The sequence below is a fragment of the Nicotiana tabacum genome, chromosome 8, assembly GCF_000715075.1.
Source record: "Nicotiana tabacum cultivar K326 chromosome 8, ASM71507v2, whole genome shotgun sequence".
Lineage (NCBI taxonomy): Eukaryota > Viridiplantae > Streptophyta > Magnoliopsida > Solanales > Solanaceae > Nicotiana > Nicotiana tabacum.
In genome coordinates this window covers 184106242-184124483 of record NC_134087.1, presented here as the reverse complement: position 1 = coordinate 184124483, position 18242 = coordinate 184106242, and the positions used below count along the sequence as shown (strand labels likewise).

General features: G+C 38.5%; 2 protein-coding genes across 5 annotated transcripts; one reads left to right on the top strand and one right to left on the bottom strand.

The window, feature by feature from the left end:
• Positions 1-1598: 1598 nt before the first annotated feature.
• LOC107820599 (uncharacterized) lies at positions 1599-4885 on the top strand. Of its 3 annotated transcripts, none has more exons than XM_016646915.2 (5): positions 1599-1786; positions 2572-2613; positions 2700-3003; positions 3516-3576; positions 3661-4885. In XM_016646915.2, the coding sequence occupies exons 1-4, from the start codon at positions 1646-1648 to the stop codon at positions 3539-3541; spliced, it is 513 nt and encodes a 170-aa protein (XP_016502401.1). In that variant the 5' UTR covers positions 1599-1645; the 3' UTR covers positions 3542-3576; positions 3661-4885. The 3 variants fall into 3 exon arrangements, with proteins under 3 accessions (XP_016502401.1, XP_016502400.1, XP_075076032.1); XM_016646914.2 differs by having other exon boundaries at positions 3510-3576; XM_075219931.1 differs by lacking the exon at positions 3516-3576.
• LOC107820598 (14-3-3 protein 9) lies at positions 4461-8862 on the bottom strand. Of its 2 annotated transcripts, none has more exons than XM_016646912.2 (7): positions 8660-8862; positions 7627-7933; positions 7420-7507; positions 5904-6013; positions 5677-5825; positions 4967-5022; positions 4461-4883 (listed from the first exon to the last, which is right to left on the bottom strand). In XM_016646912.2, exons 1-7 carry the CDS (start codon positions 8721-8723, stop codon positions 4881-4883), a joined length of 777 nt encoding a protein of 258 aa, XP_016502398.2. In that variant the 5' UTR covers positions 8724-8862; the 3' UTR covers positions 4461-4880. The 2 variants fall into 2 exon arrangements, with proteins under 2 accessions (XP_016502398.2, XP_016502399.2); XM_016646913.2 differs by having other exon boundaries at positions 4967-5019; positions 8660-8861.
• Positions 8863-18242: the final 9380 nt, after the last annotated feature.

The window sequence follows — 18242 nt, the reverse complement described above, 5'->3', positions numbered from 1 at the left end:
TTTGGACTTTAACTGACATGTAACATATTAATTAAATCAAAAACCAACGGTACCATCCAAAGCAAAGCTACACTACCATCGTTAAATATCCTTCGAAAATTCTAAAATGTAAAACAAAAGCAAGAAAAAGAATTTGAATTGAATATTGCCATTATTTAAAACTTTTAAATGAAATAATATTTAGGATTTTAAATTCATAATTTACCACTTTTACTTCTTTGAAACTTCTTACCCTCTTAATTAATTAAAAATGAATTTTATTTCCAGCTAAAAAATATAATAATTCAGAATAACATCGAAACCTGGACAAATCATAGAAGGAAGAAAACAAGCTGGTCAAGCCAAATATGTATTGTTGAGTCATTCAGCAGCCAAATATTTTTTATTTTGCTTATAATTTTGGGAAACTTTGGAGGAAACATTTAAAAATACAAAATTGGTTGTTCGGTCGAAATTAATTGTATTTTTTTAGTTATGAAGCTCAAATTGTTCTCGTGTGAAAAAGTAAATCAGCATATTAGTTCCTTTGGGTTTATGTGAAATTTTTTAAAAGAATAATTGGATTCTTGAAGGAAAATAGAGTTGTGAAAACGTTGAGTAATTTGGCGCCAGGGGAGGGGGGGGAACATGGGAATTGGGGGGAGGGTGGGTATGAGAAGAGTATCATAGAAAATTATATTCAAAAAAAAAAATCTACTCTGTAATAATCGAACATTAAAAAATATTTTTCGGAAAAAGTTTTTCATTCACCAACCAAACATGGGAAAATAAGTGATAACACCATTCATTTTCCAAGAAAACAATTTCCAGAAAAATATTTTTCTTCGTACCAAACACACCCTAGATCTGATTCTTTTTTCTTGATGTCGAAGACGGTTATGTTTCCACTGAGAAAAAAGAGAAAATGGGGTTTTAGTTCAACGGTAAAGAAATAAGGCACAAAATGTGTAATAGGTGTATGTCACGAGTACTAATCGTGTTGCTAATTAAAGCTTGATATTTAAGTAGAAAGGTAAAGGGAAGGGCTACTTCCATCTCTCGATTCGTATACCAGTGTTGATATTAGCAATTGAATGATTCTCACTTAATTCTAACATTATTATTCTTTTAGAATTAAGGGTTCAAAATATAACGTTTGTGAAAGGTTTAGTATTTTTTGAATGTATTTCATGTCAAAAATATTGAGTTCCATTGAATTTGTAGCTAATACGCTACATCTGCCACCTCTTTTTTTGGGCAATATCATGTAATGAAAGGATAAACATTGAATCTTTTAATTGAATATTCTAATGGTTACAAGAAAATTAAAAATAAGTATAATATACCGAACCACAAGTAAGATTACTGTTGCGAAGCTTACATCCATTAAATTTGTAGATATTTCCTTTCTATTTTTATTTTACCACCAAATAATGGTAAACACAAACCTTATGAGTTGGATTATAATAATGTTAGGGGGAAAAAAAACTGTATTGTGTTTACTTCCACTGTAGTGGCGGGAAAGTGGACCCCAAAATGCTTTTAACGTGTTACCATTAATTCTATCACTAGTACTCTATATAAATATCCCGCATACGCTCAAAATTTCAAAATCCACATACTTTCACAAACACACGCAAAATTACGCGGAGAAACAGAGAGAGAGATGGAAATGAGTGGAAATGGAGGCAGAAGGATGAGCGGAAAAACACAGAAGAAGAAGAAGAAGATAAGCTTAGAGAATTACCTGGATATTATTCACAGTCACAAGCAACTCGATGATCTCAATATCGCTAATCTCAAGGAGGTATCTCTCTCTGTTCTTAGCTCCTCTCTGAATTTACAGTCTATTGTATAGTGAATTAAATGCGGTTCCGATCGATTTGCTTGACTATAATTTCCTTTTGTCGTTCAGTATTTCAAAAATCGTTTGAGAAAATACGCTAACATCTGCTTGTTTTAGAGTATTTCTTCACTGTTTCGTTGTTTTACCTAAATTTCATACTCAGTGACGTCTCTCCTACTTGTTTCTTTGTATTCTGAGCTTAATAATGTGGCTTTTTAAAAAGGAATTTTGTTTGTAGTCGTTTTGATGCTTGAAACTGCCAATTTCAATAAAAAGCATTATCAATCTGAACTGGCCATCAATCTCTGTATATCAGTCTGTATATAAACTGAGATTACTCTACTCTACAATGTATTGTATTAGTGAATTAGATACAGTTCCGATCGATTCCTTGAATTTTATTATAATATTTTTGTTGTTCAATATTACAAAATTGTTGATAAAATCTGCATAGATCTGCTTGTTTTAAACTGGTACTATTTCTATACTGTTTCGCTGTTTATCTAAATTTCATGCTCGGAGGTGAGAATCTCTCCAACTTGTTTTTAATCGGAGCTCAATAATGTGAATTTGCAAAGCAAATTTGTTTATAATTTATTTGTAGAGTTGTTTTGATGCTTGAAACTGCCAATTTCATAAAATGTATTATCAATCTGTGCTGAGTCTCTGTTCCTTGTGCAATGGGAATATTCGAGACATATAAATCCAGCTTAATCCTTTTCTGTATATACTGATGATTTTTGCAGATCATTAGCATGCACGGATTCAAAAAAATGGGGACTACAAAGGTAAAAAAATATAGCTCACGGCGTTCCTATTTTTTATTATTATAGCTAATTAATGTTTACTTACCTTGCCAAAATTGTTTACACAGAACGTTCTGATTGAGGCGGTGAAAACAATGGAGTTAATGGACCTTAGTCGCTCCACATTACAAGAGGAAATATCATCAGAAGAAGCGTTTGTTTCTGTTGATGAAGCAATCAAACACCTAACTCAACTCAACTGGCAAGAGTGCTGTGTCGCCTCTCTTCAAACCATTTGTTTCTCTGCTGATGAAGCTGTTAGAGACTACTCAAATCACTGCCACGAGAAGAAGACAAAGAAGAAGAAGACTAACAATGATGCTTCAGCTTCCTCAATGCCGAATATTATGCTGCCACCAACTGACAAAGAAGGTTCGATCCGCTAGAAAAAGATGTACTGATTTCTCTAATTTCGTTGTTGCATAAGATTTTTACCAGCATTATTCAAATGAAATAGAATTCCAAATAGTGGATACAAGTAGTAGTGATTGATGCATATATAGTTGATTGATTGATTGACAACCATGGCAATTGATTTTTAAGAGTGGCAAGCAAATGCAAATTGTGTGGTACAATGTTTTTTCCCATTTCTAACACATTTTACTGGATTGCTTTGGGATAAATTTCACCAATGGTCATTCAAGTTAAGTTCTGTAACACAAAAGTCACCTTTTTTTTTTCTGGTGACACAAAAGTCATTTTAGTAAAACCTAGTTGACATAAAAAAGGATAAAAGTGACCGGAAGATACAAATTTTGGCCGGAAAACTGACGCGACTATTCTAATCCTCTAATTAATTTAGTGAAATGGATTAATACAGTTAATATTCTCAGAAATTTTTTACACTGATATGTGGGGTAATTCTGGTACAAATGAAGTAACAGGAAGTCAAGCTGCTGATGAAGGTTGAGTATTAACTTGACAAAGCAGTCAACTATTACTGAGGTGACTACTTCCCTAAAAATTTTATGTATTAATGTATCGACGTTCTTATAGTTTTAATTTTTTTTACATGATTTGGTCCTTCAGGTTGCTACGCAAGGTACTGATGTTGAACGAGATGGATATGGTGGTTCTACTCAAGGTGATGTTGTTGGGCGTGATGGATATGGTGGTTCTCCTCAAGGTGATGATGTTGGACGTAATGGATATGGTGGTTCTACTAAAGTTACTAATGTTGGACTTGATGGATATGGTGTTCCTAGTCAAGGTGATGTTGTTGGACGTGATGGATATGGTGGTTCTACTCAAGGTGATGATGTTGTTGGTGTTTCTAAGAGAGGCAGGAGTGTGAAGAGAAGAATCATGACTGAATATGTTACTACTGCGCTTAAAAAGAAGTCTAGAGTTTCTAAGCAGTAGAGTATCTTGAAGGGTGTTTTTGGATTTTTGCCTTAAATTTACAGTTTAAATGGGACACCTAATGAGGATGCACTCTTTACTGCTCATTAAGCAGTTTCAGCCAAAATGCATCATCCTCTTGATAAACTGGAATTCTACTGCACAAAGGGCACTACTAGCATTTCCAAAAGGAAAATAAACAAAGAAAACAAACTTTTGGAATGGGTCTATGTTAGATTGTCAAAAGAACATGCACTGATTGTTCGTCATCACTCTAAAGAGACATTTTTGTTACAGGAGTCTTGAACCAACAGTATCAGTTAGTTGCTGATGTAAGCAAATATGGTCAACCCAAGCCAAAAGCTCAGTGAACTTTTCTTTTTTCGTTTCATATTTGTCACTTTATTACTAAATCATAAACGTCGGATTTTATCATTTTTAAAGCAAATGTTCCAAAAAATTCCAAAAGTTGGGGATTTTTAACAGATAGAAAGTAGTGTAATTCTTGATATAAAGAGTGAGATGCAGACACCTTCTCCTTCCAGAATATTATCTGCACACCAACGCTATAAAAGAAAGCTTATAGCTTTAAAGCTACATGTGGGAGGCACGAACTATACCAAAACTCAGGATGGATCATAAAGGTTTGAGAGACAAGCACAGCTGATATCCTCCATTCAGCTGCAGCTGTCATCTGAAAAATAAAACCAGCTAGAGACCAACCAATCATTTATAATGACTCAAACAATTCACTATAGATATGACATCCGACTAATGTGAAAACAATCTCCAGCAAGATGCAACCGTAGGTGAAACAAAGTATCTATTAAGACTTAATAAACAATCGCCTGGATGAATCATCATTCTCCCCTCTGCAACACACATGGTAGGTTCTACTCATTTGCCCATCACTGCAAGCGCACACCAAAATTTAGAATGAGTAGGGAAACTACATTAATCCCAAAACATAGACAAAGATGTATAAAGAACCCACCTCGGCATCCTCAACTCCACTCGCTTTGTTTGCAGCATTTCCCCTTTGTACATCTTCTATTCAGAAAGGAAAAAGAGAGAACTTTTAACAATAATATGGTATATCAGACTGATGAGTTTCCTCTTGATGGTAACAAAGAACGAAATATATTCAATTTGGTTGCATTGTTGTAGTGCCACAGAGGGCACCTTTGTTATAGCCTTTGTCAACTCAAAAGTCTTAACCTGCTAGTTTAAGTAATCTTAACTTCACCCTAAATCAGAAAGCAAATAAATATATTTAAAAAAAATGGGGGGGGGGGGGGGCAGATTTGTGCAGATCCTTTCTTAAAATAATCCAACAGTTGATAATACACTGTATGAACAAGAAAAAAAATCTCCAACTATTAGTATTTTCTGCCCGATTTTTCCCTTCTCCCTACAAAAAGGACGTGTACAACTCTTCTTTTTGTCCCCTAGTGTTTTAATTCCCGAAAATAATTTGCTAACAGTACAGTGCATTCCACGCTAAATACCATCTAAAGGTCGGAATAGATCAACTAATTCGTTCAGAGGATATCTCTCATCTGTGATAGGCAACTTAGCACCCACGACGACTCAAGTTTACCGTAGCAACTACGAGGAGAATAGAGCAGGTAGAAAGTTAATGAACCAGCAACTAGTAGATTATGCAAAAACCAAAGCAACCTTGAGAATATGCCTTGCACATACCTGCATCCTCTGGAATGTCAGAAGTCCACAAGGTGAGATTGTCCCTCAAAAGCTGCATAATCAAGGTGCTATCTTTGTAGGAGTCCTCATTAAGGGCATCCAGCTCCGATATTGCTTCATCAAAAGCTTGCTTAGCCAGGTGGCATGCCCTGATGAAAACAGATTCTAATCAACTGAGATGAAAAACATGTTGCGAGTAGACTTCAATTAATGAAAACCACACAAACCTTTCAGGGGAGTTCATTATCTCATAGTAGAAAACAGAGAAATTTAAAGCCAAACCCAGCCGAATGGGATGGGTAGTTGATAATTCAGACTCCACAGTAGTTGTAGCTGTCTGTACACAAGGTTTAGAACGAACAATAAGTGGAAGTAGATACATGTTAGAAAACAAATACAATCACTACACATGTAACATGAAGAGAGGGGAATGGAAGAAAATGACAAGGGGAGAGGCCCTATATCACATTAACAATCAAATTTAACCCGAAAAGCCTTTTACTTCCCAACATCCAAGTAACCAAATTGGGGCACACAATGTGGTAGTTGACACAAATTAGTAGATGTTACAAGAAAAATAAGAAATTTGTTGCACACTTAAACATCATGTTTATGCCATGTGCTGCATCATGAAGCTGAAAGAAAACAAAAGTAATACACTAAGGAGAGCCCTGGTACAAGTGGCATTGTGGCAAAAAACTGAGGCTCCATAGGATATAACCAATAGATCATGGGTATATCAATCTTATAGTCTGTATTTGTCAGCTACATTGTTATCAGCTAGCATGCAGATGTTAACATTTACGTCCACTGCCATGCATCTTAGAAATTAAAAGGATTGGTTGAAAACCAAGAAACAATAAATGCAAACTAATCCAGTAGAATTATTCAAGGATATTACCACAGCCAAACCTCGATAACAGTCTTCATTCATAAAAAGGTTATCCACTGTATCAAATTCTTCTTTAGCAAATCATGAAGCTAAACATCAACCATTCAATAACAACCAAATCTCCACTCCAAAAACCTTCTTAGGAGCTTCAGAATTGCAGTGAAGTGTTCCAAAATGAAGATAGCACTCACATCGAGCATGCCAACCATTGCTTATCTTTCCTCAGATAGGATTAGAGGTAAAATGTTGGATTGAATAACAGTCGTGGATTACATTTTAATAAGACATACCAAAAGTAATTGACCATCTTAAGCGGGATTCTTTCCAAGCCCTGATAGATGAGTGACAAAACAGGATCTTTCTCACGCGTGCTGCAGTTCAACATAAGCAATACAGATAAAAAAAAATATCCTTCCACATTCGAAATCTCCGACTTTTCCCACTCCACCGAATCAACCTTTTGAAATCTTCTCTTTTGCATAAAGAACTCAATCTTCAATACAACAACAACAACAACAACAACAACAACAACAACAACAATAACAACAACAACAAACCCAGTAGTTTCTCACCAAAGAACTCAATCTTCAATCAGAATGAATATTTAGATAGTTTCAAATACAAAAGTTATATCTAGAGAGTGAATAGCCTCAATTTAAGTAATCAGACATGGAGCAATCGAGCAGAGCATATGCTAGCACTTACTTTTAGATAAGGATGCTGGCACTCATTAAAAAGGAATCAACCAAGAAATAAGAGGAAGATCACAGGCAACAGACAATATGTATCATTGTATTCTTCTTTATAAAAACAGTATAATTTTTTTCTTACATGCTTAAGTAACTGAATACCTGATATGCTTTTAAAGACAGATCAGAAACCTCTTTCTTGTCATTCCCAGTTTTGAACTCTGCAAGGTATCGATAATAATCCCCTTTCCTGCACCAAAAGATAAAACGAGCTAAACAAAAATGAACAACCTATGAAGTTCTGAACTTTCTAAACACCAAACTCAACATTTCTGACTCAAAACAAACTATATAATACAAGGGCCTCACATTTTGTAGTAAAACACAGTTGATTCTCCAGAAGTACATGAAGGAATTAGATGCTCATCAATCACGGTCATGATATTATTGCAAATGTCGGTGAGCTCTAACTCCACTTTTTGCTGGTACTCCTTAATCCGCTTCACATTCTGCTCATTTCCTCTAGACTCTTCCTTCTGCTCGATGGAAGACAAGATCCTCCACGATGCTCTCCTAGCTCCAACCACATTCTTATAACCAACAGAAAACAAATTCCTCTCTTCCACTGTCAATTCAACATCCATATTTGCAACATTCTTCATCGCATCGACCATCTCTGTAACATATTCTCTAAATATTACAAAAAGAGTACGGAATAAAATTAAGCAAATCCAATCGGTCATAGAACATATAGAATCTGTTCTGAACGGCTCAGTGAAGGAAAAATTTCACTAGTCGAAGTTCTGAACAAAAACATTTTTGGGGAAGAAGTGTCTTGATTCTTGAAGGACTTCTGCAGCAAAAAATGCTCACCGAGAACTTCAGAAAAGCTACAATCCTTTTTCATTACAGTGGTGTCCAGGCCATCTTGCACACACATCGATTATTTCACTGGGTACTTCCTACCTCCCACTAACACACACATCGATTATTCCACTGGGTACTTCCTACCTCCCACTAACACAGGTACTAGGCAACTCTTTACAAAAGCTACAATTATCCATACACTAGTTTTCTCTAATGCAAAAACTTTTTAATCAATAAAAAAAATTAACTTCTCCTAAAAATTGCCCAGCCTGCAAATTCTTCGAATACACAGTAGCAGCTAGTAGCTCATTGAAACTTGAAATTTTAAAGCATTGAAATTTGATTTTAGATTATGAAGCTTTATGTAATAAATAAGGAGTAAGCGAATACACAACTACTCTACTTAAGCTTTTAAGCAGTAAACTTAAAGAACACAAACATTAACTTAGATCTATGCATATAGAGATCTAAAGAAAAGCTTAATTTACATGTAGACCGAAAAAATAAGAAGGAAAAAGAGGAATGAAACCCTAACCATCGTAGCGCTCAGCTTGCTCGGCAAGCTTAGCGATGTACACGAAGTTCTCACGTTCACCCATTTTCCGAAGATTTTTGTTCTGTGTGTTGAAAAGGGGAAGAATTTTTCCCCCTTTTTCTTTTTTGGTTTTGTGGCACTGACAAATGTTCTTACTCTGACAACGATTTTTCTGCAGTCAGACAGAGAGTGAAAATGAAAATATCAAAAGTAGGGCTTCTCGACTGAGTATATGCACATTCTCTACCTGAACTCTTTTGTCACTATACTTTAGCCCCTACAATTTATTTATATTTGAAGAATTAACCTAAATCGTCGCTCACGTAATCTCTTAAACTAAAAATAGCCACCGAATATATCAAATATATATATATATATATATAATTTATGTATAATTATATATAATTGATGTGTAATCTATATATACCGGTTAGAAAAAGTAACAGTATTTGATCGCTATTTGTGTAACAATCCACTAATGTAGTTCCACAAAATTATTCAGTTCCTAGTGAGTAGTTGGGATCAATGTTTTAAAAGGCATGGCGTGAGGCTAGGCGTTTTATCCCTGACGAGGCGAGGCGTAAGTTCTGAGACATAGGGCGTAAGTCCCACAGATCTTTAAATTTTACTAATTTCAAGAATTTTAAGATAATATAAAATAAAAAATAATTATAAAAATTACATTAAAATCATAAAATTATAACAAATAATTCATTTAAAATATTTATAAATTTTAATTCAACTATGAATAAATTATAATTCATTCAAAAGTAATGTATTCGTTGCGAAATCTTATATGTATCTCTTAAGGAATAATGAATCTTGAAAGAATTTTGATATTATAATTTGATTTTTTTAAAATACTCCTTTTATTTAATAAGCTTTCTATTTGAAAGAGAATTTATATAAAAACATAATTCACAATTTAAATCTGATTCTCTAGCATCATTTATTTTTAAGTTTCAACAAGTTAGTAAAGTGACACATAATTCACCATATTATACCATGATAACTAATTATTTATAAATAGTTACTAGCTAATACTAAGTTATTAAATTAATAAGTATCGTATCTTGTAAATGTGAAAAAATAAAATTTTGGAAAATAATTATTAAAAAAATTATGGACTATTATATGATAAAGACATAACAAAAATTAATAAATAAATACTTTTAAATGAAAGATTTATTTAAAATTTACTATCATAGCAGTCTTACAGCTTGTTTGGATGATTGTTACGCATCGTTTTATAATGTATCGTATCGTACTGTATTGTATTATACTGTATCGTTTGATAAATACAATGTTTGGATAGATTGCGTCATTTGTCATCGTTTCATGATATCACGCACAAGCAATATGAAGAATAAACTTGCAATATTATAAAGAAAAATACGATACAAGGTAAAATTACTATATAAAATGGTAGGGTAAATGACAAAATAAAATAATTTAATAATAATAAAGGGTGAGATTGAGAGAAAAAGACAAGGTAATGACGCGACCACACCAAATTGGTCGTTACATAAAGTGACACATTTTGTCGTTATATAACGACGGATTTAACGATATGATAAAATAAAATTTAAGTAACAATCAAAATAAATATTGGATTTAAAGTAACAATATGATACGATACAATGGGTAACAACCATCCAAACAAACTGTTAGTGGATAAAAGTGTAATAATTTTTATTTTAATTATGAAATAAAATATTCTCAGCTTAATGATTTATGATTAAGAAAAAAATAATTCTGAATAGTCAACGATTTATTAAGAAAATTCGAGAATTTACAATCTTAGTTACACACAATTGCATAAAGTTCTATTAAGCGAGGCCATTACGTTGGGCGATGGGCACGTCTGAGGCGTAAGCCTCGACGACCAAGGTGTAAATATCACGGTACTAAGCCCTACACATAAGCCTAGGGGCGCTTTACGAAAGATCCGCCCCAGAGCGAGACTCGGGCGAGTCCCAATTATACCTTTTAAAATAGAGGTTAGGATCAAGGCTAGCACACTTTCATCGTAGACTATTTTTGGAGTTAAATTGTGATGACCCGATAGGTCATCTTATAATTTAAAACCAAATTCTGTGTTCCAAGGACTTTAAAACCGTATTTTATCCCTCATCAATTTGCGTGCGCACTCTGCGCGTATTTTTGGAAAGCTTTTATGTTGAAAGTTAATGAAAATAATAATTTTTGCCTTTAAAAAGATGATTTAGTTGACTTCGGTCAACGTTTTGAGTAAACAAAATCGAACTCGTAGTTTGACAGTCTCGGTGGGTCCGTATCGAAATATGGGACTTGGGCGTATGCGCAGAATCAGATTCGGAGGTCCCTAGCCCGAGTTATGATTTTTTGTTAAAAATTGTAAGTCTGTAAATTTAATGGTTTTTAAGGAATTGTTAATGTTTGATCTTGTTGGTATCGGGTCAGTATTTTGATTTCGGAGCCCAGTACATGTTAAATATAATATTTAAGTCTTGTCTGTGAAATTTGGTGAGAAACGGAGTAGGATTGACGTGATTCGGACGTCCGGTTGAGAAAATAAAAACTTCAAAGTGTTCTTGAGAATTTCATTTGATTTGGTGCTAAATTCGTAGTTCTAAGTGTTATTTTAGCGATTTGATCACGCGAGCAAGTTCGTACGATATTTTAAGACTTGTGTGCATGTTTGGTTTGGAGCCCTGAAGGCTCAGGTGAGTTTTGGATAGGCTATGGAGTGATTTGAACTTGGAAATAATTGCTAGTGTAACTAATGGTGTTGCAGGCCCCTGATCTCGCAATTGCAAGGTCAGGCATCGCAATTGCGACCTCTGAGGGGTTTGCATTTGTGAGCTTCTCATTGCAAATGTGAAGAGAAGCTAGGCCATACAGTCTTCGCAATTGCGAAAAATTCTTCGCATTTGCGAAGTAAAGATGGGAGGGGAAGTGATTGCAAATGCGAATTTTTCGTCGCATTTGCGGAGATTCAAGTTCGCAATTGCGAAAGCAGCAGAGATGTGAAGGACCTCGCATTTGCGATGGTCCCTTCGCAATTGCGAAGCTCAGGTCGCAAATGCGATATCTGCAGCTGTGTAAAACCTAACTTAGACGGGATTTTTGTTCATTTTTCAAAATTTTCAAAACAAGAAACCATCTAGGCAATTTTCCAAAGACCACTTCTTTCCCAAATTATAGGCAAGTGATTCTTAACTCATTTCTTCCAATCTTTCACTCCATTTTACAAGATTTCAACCTAGAATCTAAGATTTTCATAGTGGAATTGGGAATTTTTGGGTAGAAACTAGGGATTTCGAAATTTGGAGATTTAGACCTCAAATTGAGGTCTTCCAAAACTAATTATATATCCGGGCGGGGGTGAATGGATAATCGAGTTTTGGTCCAAATTTTGGGTTTGGACCAAACGGGCTTGGGTGTTGACTTTTGTTGACTTTTAAAAAAAAAAGGCCTAAATTGAATTACTTGCAATCGTGGGTAGTTTCTAAGGCTTAAATTGAATTGTTTGGTTGGTAATTTACTAGATTCTATTGGTCCGGAGGCCTGTGTGAAGGGAAAAGTGGTGATTGAGCTTTGAGTTTGGTCGTTGGAGTGAGGTAAGTGTCGTGGTTAACCTTGGCTTGAGGGATTAGGTATTATTTTCCTATTTGCTACGTGTTTGGATATTGAGTGCAACGTATAGGTGAGGTGACGAGTACCTATACGTTGTTGTCGATTCATAGCTTGTGAGTGAGTCTTATTCTTGTAAATGTTGTATTCTTGATCACATTGTTCATGTTTAGACTAGCTATTTGATGTGTTGAGCAATTTCTTATCACGTTTTACTGAATTTAGTATTGATTGAGTATTGACTCAAAGTTGAGGGTATTGTGGAACTAAGTGTTGAAGCAAGATTTGTTCTTGATATTCCTATCTCCCCGTTGTCATTGTTTATTATTTTGGTGAGGGAGAGTGTTAAAGCACGAAGGATGATGTCGTGCACGTTTCTGTTATTTATTATGGTGAGCTTGAGTGATAAAGCACGAAAGGTGATGTCGTGCACGTTTCTGTTATTTATTATGGTGAGGTTGAGTGTAAAAACACGAAGGGTGATGTCGTGCACGTTTATATTACTTTATCTGGTGAGGTTAAGAGCAAAAGCACGAAGGGTGATGCCGTGCACTTTCTTTTGTTGTGTTTACCCGTTTTTATCTGTTTAAGGTATATTGATTGTTCATGTTCTCAGTTCCGCTGTAATTCTTTGTCTTGTAATCCCCTCAGCATGCCCCCTTCCCAATACTTCTTGCCTTGTTTCTTTAGTTATTGTTATTAGTGTACATGTATTGATAAATTGCACAGGTTTGTTTGATAATGTCTTGTCCTAGCCTCGTCATTACTTCGCCGAGGTTGGTAAGTCGGTTGTACTAATAATGCACTCTGCACTTTCTATGCAGATTTCGGTACTGGACCATGTTAACCCGAGTTGAGTTGCTGACTTCTATTTCACATGAGACCCAAGGTAGATCTGCCGACGTTCGCAGATCCTGGAGTCCCCTTCCAGTTATTTGATGAGGAGGCTCCAGCCCAAACCATTCTAGTGGGACCAGCTCAGGTCCGAGAGGGTTTAATTGCTACCCCCGTACTCCAGGATGCTTTGGTCTGTCTAGTGGGCTTCATGGAGAGTGTGGCCCAGACCGATATATTTCCTCTAGCACCAGCCATCTTTCAGGTTGGAGGAGGAGCATAGACTCATGCTACTCACACTCTAGTGCAGATGGCTCCCCTGTACCATACTCCAGCAGCTCAGCTAGTTGGAGTAGTTCAGCTAGTTGTTGCGGTACGTGCCACTGGTGGATCAGCTATGTCCTCCGAGAGCTTATTGAGATTGGACAAGTTCACCAAGCTCTTTCTAGTTCATTACAGTGGGGCAGCTTTTGAGGACCCACATGATTATCTTGACCGCTGCCATGAGGTGCTGCAGAACATGGGGATAGTGGAGTCCAATGGGATCGATTTTGCTGTGTTCCAGATGATAGGGTCCGCCAAGAGATGGTGGAATGACTTTGTGTTGACTAAACCAGTTGGGTCGCCTGCTTTGACTTGGGACCAGTTCTTTCAGATATTTCTTGAGAAGTTTCTTCCTGTTACACTAAGAGAGGACTATCGCAGGCAGTTCGAGCGTCTCCATCAAGGCAGTATGACCGTCACTCAGTACGAGACCCGTTTTGTTGATTTGGCCCGTCATGCTCTCCTTATACTTCCTACCGAGAGGGAGAGGGTGAAGAGGTTTATTGAGGGACTCAATCAGCATATCAGATTGCAGATGGCTAAAGAGACTGGAGCTAGATTTCTTTTCAGACTGCTGTCAATGTTGTCGGGCAAGTCGAGATGGTTTTAGCTTAGGAAAGTGGTCAGGGGTGTGACAAAAGGCCTCATCACTCCGGTGGATTCAGTGGGGCCTCATCTGGAGGCTGGGGTACTTCCGGCAGAGGCCATCCTCCCAGGCCATGTCATTTAGCACTCCAGACTTCTCATGGTACTTCAGGTGGTCGTGGCCTTCATACGCAGTATTCTGATCATCTAGCCTACAATGCACCACCATATCCTACCAGTGCACCTCTGCTTCATAGTTTTCAAGGTGGTTACTCAGGCCACTAGGGTCAATTTCAGGGTCATCAGCCACAACAGCCGAAATCTTGTTACTTGTGGCGATCTGAAGCACATTGCTAAGTTTTGCCCTCGAGCATCGAGCAGTTCTCAGCATTAGGGTTCTCGTGCCATTGTCCCGGCACCGGATGTTTCACCGCCCGCTCAGCCAGCTAGAGGTAGGGGTCAGACAGCTAGAGGTGGAGGCCAGCCAGACAGGGCTCGTCCTTGAGATGTAGTTCAGAGTGGTGGGGCCAGCCCCGATGCTATGCTTTTCTAGCCAGGCCTGAGGTTGAGTCATCTGACACGGTTATCACAGGTATGTTCTCAGTTTGCAGTAGGGATGCCTCAATATTATTTGATCTAGGTTCTACTTATTCATATGTGTCATCCTATTTTGCTTCATATTTGGTAGTGCCTCGTGATTCTTTGAGTACTCTTGTATATGTGTCCATACATGTGGGAGATTCTATTATTGTAGATCGTGTCTATCATTCATGTATGGTCATTATTGGAGGTTTTGAGACTCGTGTAGATCTCCTACTTCTCGATATGGTTGATTTTGATTTCATTTTGGGGATGGATTGGCTGTCACCTTATCATGCTATATTGGACTGTCACGCTAAGACATTGACCTTAGCTTTGCCAGGGTTGCCTCGATTAGAGTGAAAAGGGACTCCCGGTCATTCTACCAGCAGGGTTATTTCCTATATGAAGGCTCGGAGTATGGTCGAAAAGGGTTGCCTAGCTTATTTGGCTTATGCCCGCGATTCTAGTGTGGAGGTTCCTTCCATGGATTCTGTACTAGTTGTTCAAGAGTTCTTGCAGACCTGTCGGGGATGCCACCCAATAGGGATATTGACTTCTGTATTGATTTGGTCCCAGACACTCAGCCCATTCTATTTCTACATACCGCATGGCCCCGCCAGAGTTGAAATCGTTAAAGGAGCAGTTGTAAAATTTGCTTGATAAGGGCTTTATTAGATCAGTGTCTTGCCTTGGGGTGAACCCATGTTGTTTGTAAAAAAGAAGGATGGGTCGATGAGGATGTGCATAGATTATCGGCAGTTGAACAAAGCCACTATCAAGAACAAGTATCCATGCCGAGGATTGATGACTTATTTGATCAGCTTCAGGGTGCAAAAGTGTTTTCAAAGATCGATCTAAGGTCTAGCTACCATCAATTGAGGATTAGGGCATATGATGTCCCTAAGACGGCTTTTCAGACTCGGTATGGGCATTATGAGTTTCTAGTGACGTTATTTAAGCTGACAAATGCCCCATCGACATTCATGGATTTGATGAACTGGGTGTTCAAGACCTATATGGATTCCTTTGTGATTGTTTTTATTGATGATATCTTGATCTACTCTCGCAGCCGAGAGGAGCATGAGCAGCATCTTCGGATCGTTCTTCAAACTCCGAGAGATAGCCAAATATGCTAAGTTTTCAAAATGCGAGGTTTGGTTGAGTTCAGTTGCCTTATTGGGTCACGTTGTATCAGTAGAGGGTATTCAGGTGGATCCTAAGAAGATTGAGGTAGTCAAGAACTGGCCTAGACCCATATAAGCTATAGAGATCCGGAGTTTCTTGGGATTGGCGGGTTATTATTGTCGGTATGTGGAGGGGTTCTCGTCTATATCAGCACCGTTGACCAGATTGACCCAGAAGGGTGCCCCATTCAGATGATCGGACGAGTGTGAGGTGAGCTTCCCGAAGCTCAAGACAGCTTTGACTACTACGCCGGTATTAGTGTTACCCACAGGTTCAGGATCTTATACAGTATATTACGATGTATCCCGAGTTGGACTTGGTGCGGTATTGATGTAGGATGGCAAGGTTATTGGTGGCAGCATTATTGGTGGAGGAGCATTATTGATGTCGTGCACGTTTTTTGTTATTTATTATGGTGAGGTTGAGTGATAAATGTCATGGGCAACTTTTCAGCCGTGCCCCATGACCCCTTGGGCGCACCCCGTGGCGTCCTAGCAAGCCTTCCAATGCCTAGCGCCATGGACGGACCCGTGGTCTTGGCCACGCCAAGTGACAAGCGCGCATGTGCCTCTATCGCCCCACTGATATCCCTCGCCAGCGCCCAACCGCAGGCCGATGCCAACAGCGTCGCGCGCGCAGACCCTGATGCCAAAGACTATGCTGCTGACAACGGACCTGTTTCTGCCTTATAGAAAACTAAGTCTTTTTCATTGTAAATATAGAGTAGTTTTATCCATGTACTTCCATTATATTTCTCTAGCTTAATCAAGTCTAGTCTTGTAGCTTTGGTTTATTTTTTTTAAGTATTATTAGGGGGGATCAAGCAATCAAACTTTCTAGCAAGCAAACGATTCTCTGTACTGGTATCTCTCCCCCTTGACACCGCGTTGCCTTTCTGTAATAGCTTTCATTAATGCAATCAAGCTTTCTTTCATTCTCAATTCTCATTCATGTTCTCTCAATTGCTCTTGACATTGGTTTTCCCGTATGGCATTGACAATCTAGTCTAGCGTATGCAGGGGACCTCAATTGGCGGACATCAACTGCACTGACATCAGTTGCTTTGCCTTACGCCGCCCTTCCAAGGAATCTCAGGAAGGCGCCGCATAATAGTTGGTATCAGAGCCTAGGCTCGACATCGGACAAGGGAACGCATTGCCATTACCACCATTTCTGACCATGGTGAATCATGGGGACCGCATTGCGGCCCTTGAACAGACGGTCGACGAATTACTGCCCATCATGGATACGGTGCCTGAACTAAGAACCAGCCTAGGGCAAAGGTTGGACGACCTGGACCGCAGGGTGCTCCAGGCCGAAGTTGACATAGAAAACATCAGTCGTGACTCCGGGGAAGACCGGCAAATGGTAGCCACAGAGGCAACCAAAATTTTTGGCAAATTCGAGGGACTCCAACAGGAGTGTGCCGAGGATTTAGCTTACTGGGCACAAGAGGCAGATAGGGTGACTTCCATGCAACAAACTATTGACGACTTGACAGACAAGCTCAATGTCGTCAATGCTGCTTTACAGGGCCTGTTGCGAGGCGGTGGAAACCAGATCGGGGGCGCTGCAAACCCCACTTCCGTGACACAAAAACTGAAAGTTCCTGAGTCAAAGCCATATAGTGGAGCTAGGAATGCCAAGGAAGTGGAGAACTTCATCTTTGATGTCGAACAATATTTCGATGTTGTTGGGGGCCTAGAAGAAGCTAAGAAGGTAACAACAGCTGCCATGTATCTTTAGTGTGATGCTAAACTCTGGTGGCGGGTGAAATACGAAGCCATCAAAGCCGGTGAAGATGCTCTCGAAACATGGGCAGAATTGAAGGCAGCCATACGCCTACAGTTCTTCCCTGAAAATGTTGAATAAAATTCAAGGAGAAAGCTACGGGAGCTCCGCCAGACCAAATCCGTGCGGGACTATGTGCGTGAATTCTCCGTGTTCATGCTAAGCATACGCAACATGGGGGACAAAGACAAGCTCTTCACTTTCCTAGAAGGGCTAAAACCTTATGCCCGTATGGAGCTACAAAGACAACGGGTAGATACCCTGCCCAAGGCGATCCAAGCAGCTGAATGCCTTGGGGACTATCAAATGGAAGCTCGGAAGGATAGGCCTCAGCCACCTGCCCGAGTGGGATTCAAAAGGGGCCAGTCTAGCAATGGTGGCCCTAGCAGAAGTGGGGGAGATTGGGGCTCAACCAAACCTAAGGCTCCCTCCACAAGCAGCAACAGTGTTGCGTCTAACAACAATGATCGGGGGAGGAAGCCTCCTTTAAGATGTCGTCATTGTAGCGGACCACATTGGAACAATGAATACCCACATGCACAGATGAACGCCCATCAAACTTTTGATGATGGGACTGATAACGACACAGACGATGCAGATCAAACTGAACCAGTAGGTGCCTTCAATGCAATTGTTGGCTCCATTTCTGAGGCATTAGCAGACACTA

What these genes read in the sequence shown, in the direction of transcription:
- LOC107820599 (XM_016646914.2), top strand. Translation starts at nt 1,646, where the DNA reads ATGGAAATGAGTGGAAATGGAGGCAGAAGGATGAGCGGAAAAACACAG. An exon ending in ATATCGCTAATCTCAAGGAG is followed by an intron (nt 1,787 to 2,571) that starts GTATCTCTCTCT and finishes TGATTTTTGCAG; the next exon opens with ATCATTAGCATGCACGGATT. An exon ending in GCCACCAACTGACAAAGAAG is followed by an intron (nt 3,004 to 3,509) that starts GTTCGATCCGCT and finishes GTACAAATGAAG; the next exon opens with TAACAGGAAGTCAAGCTGCT.
- LOC107820598 (XM_016646912.2), bottom strand. Translation starts at nt 8,723, where the DNA reads ATGGGTGAACGTGAGAACTTCGTGTACATCGCTAAGCTTGCCGAGCAA. An exon ending in TGTCTTTAAAAGCATATCAG is followed by an intron (nt 6,014 to 7,419) that starts GTATTCAGTTAC and finishes CCTTGTGTACAG; the next exon opens with ACAGCTACAACTACTGTGGA. An exon ending in ATAATGAACTCCCCTGAAAG is followed by an intron (nt 5,826 to 5,903) that starts GTTTGTGTGGTT and finishes TGTTTTCATCAG; the next exon opens with GGCATGCCACCTGGCTAAGC.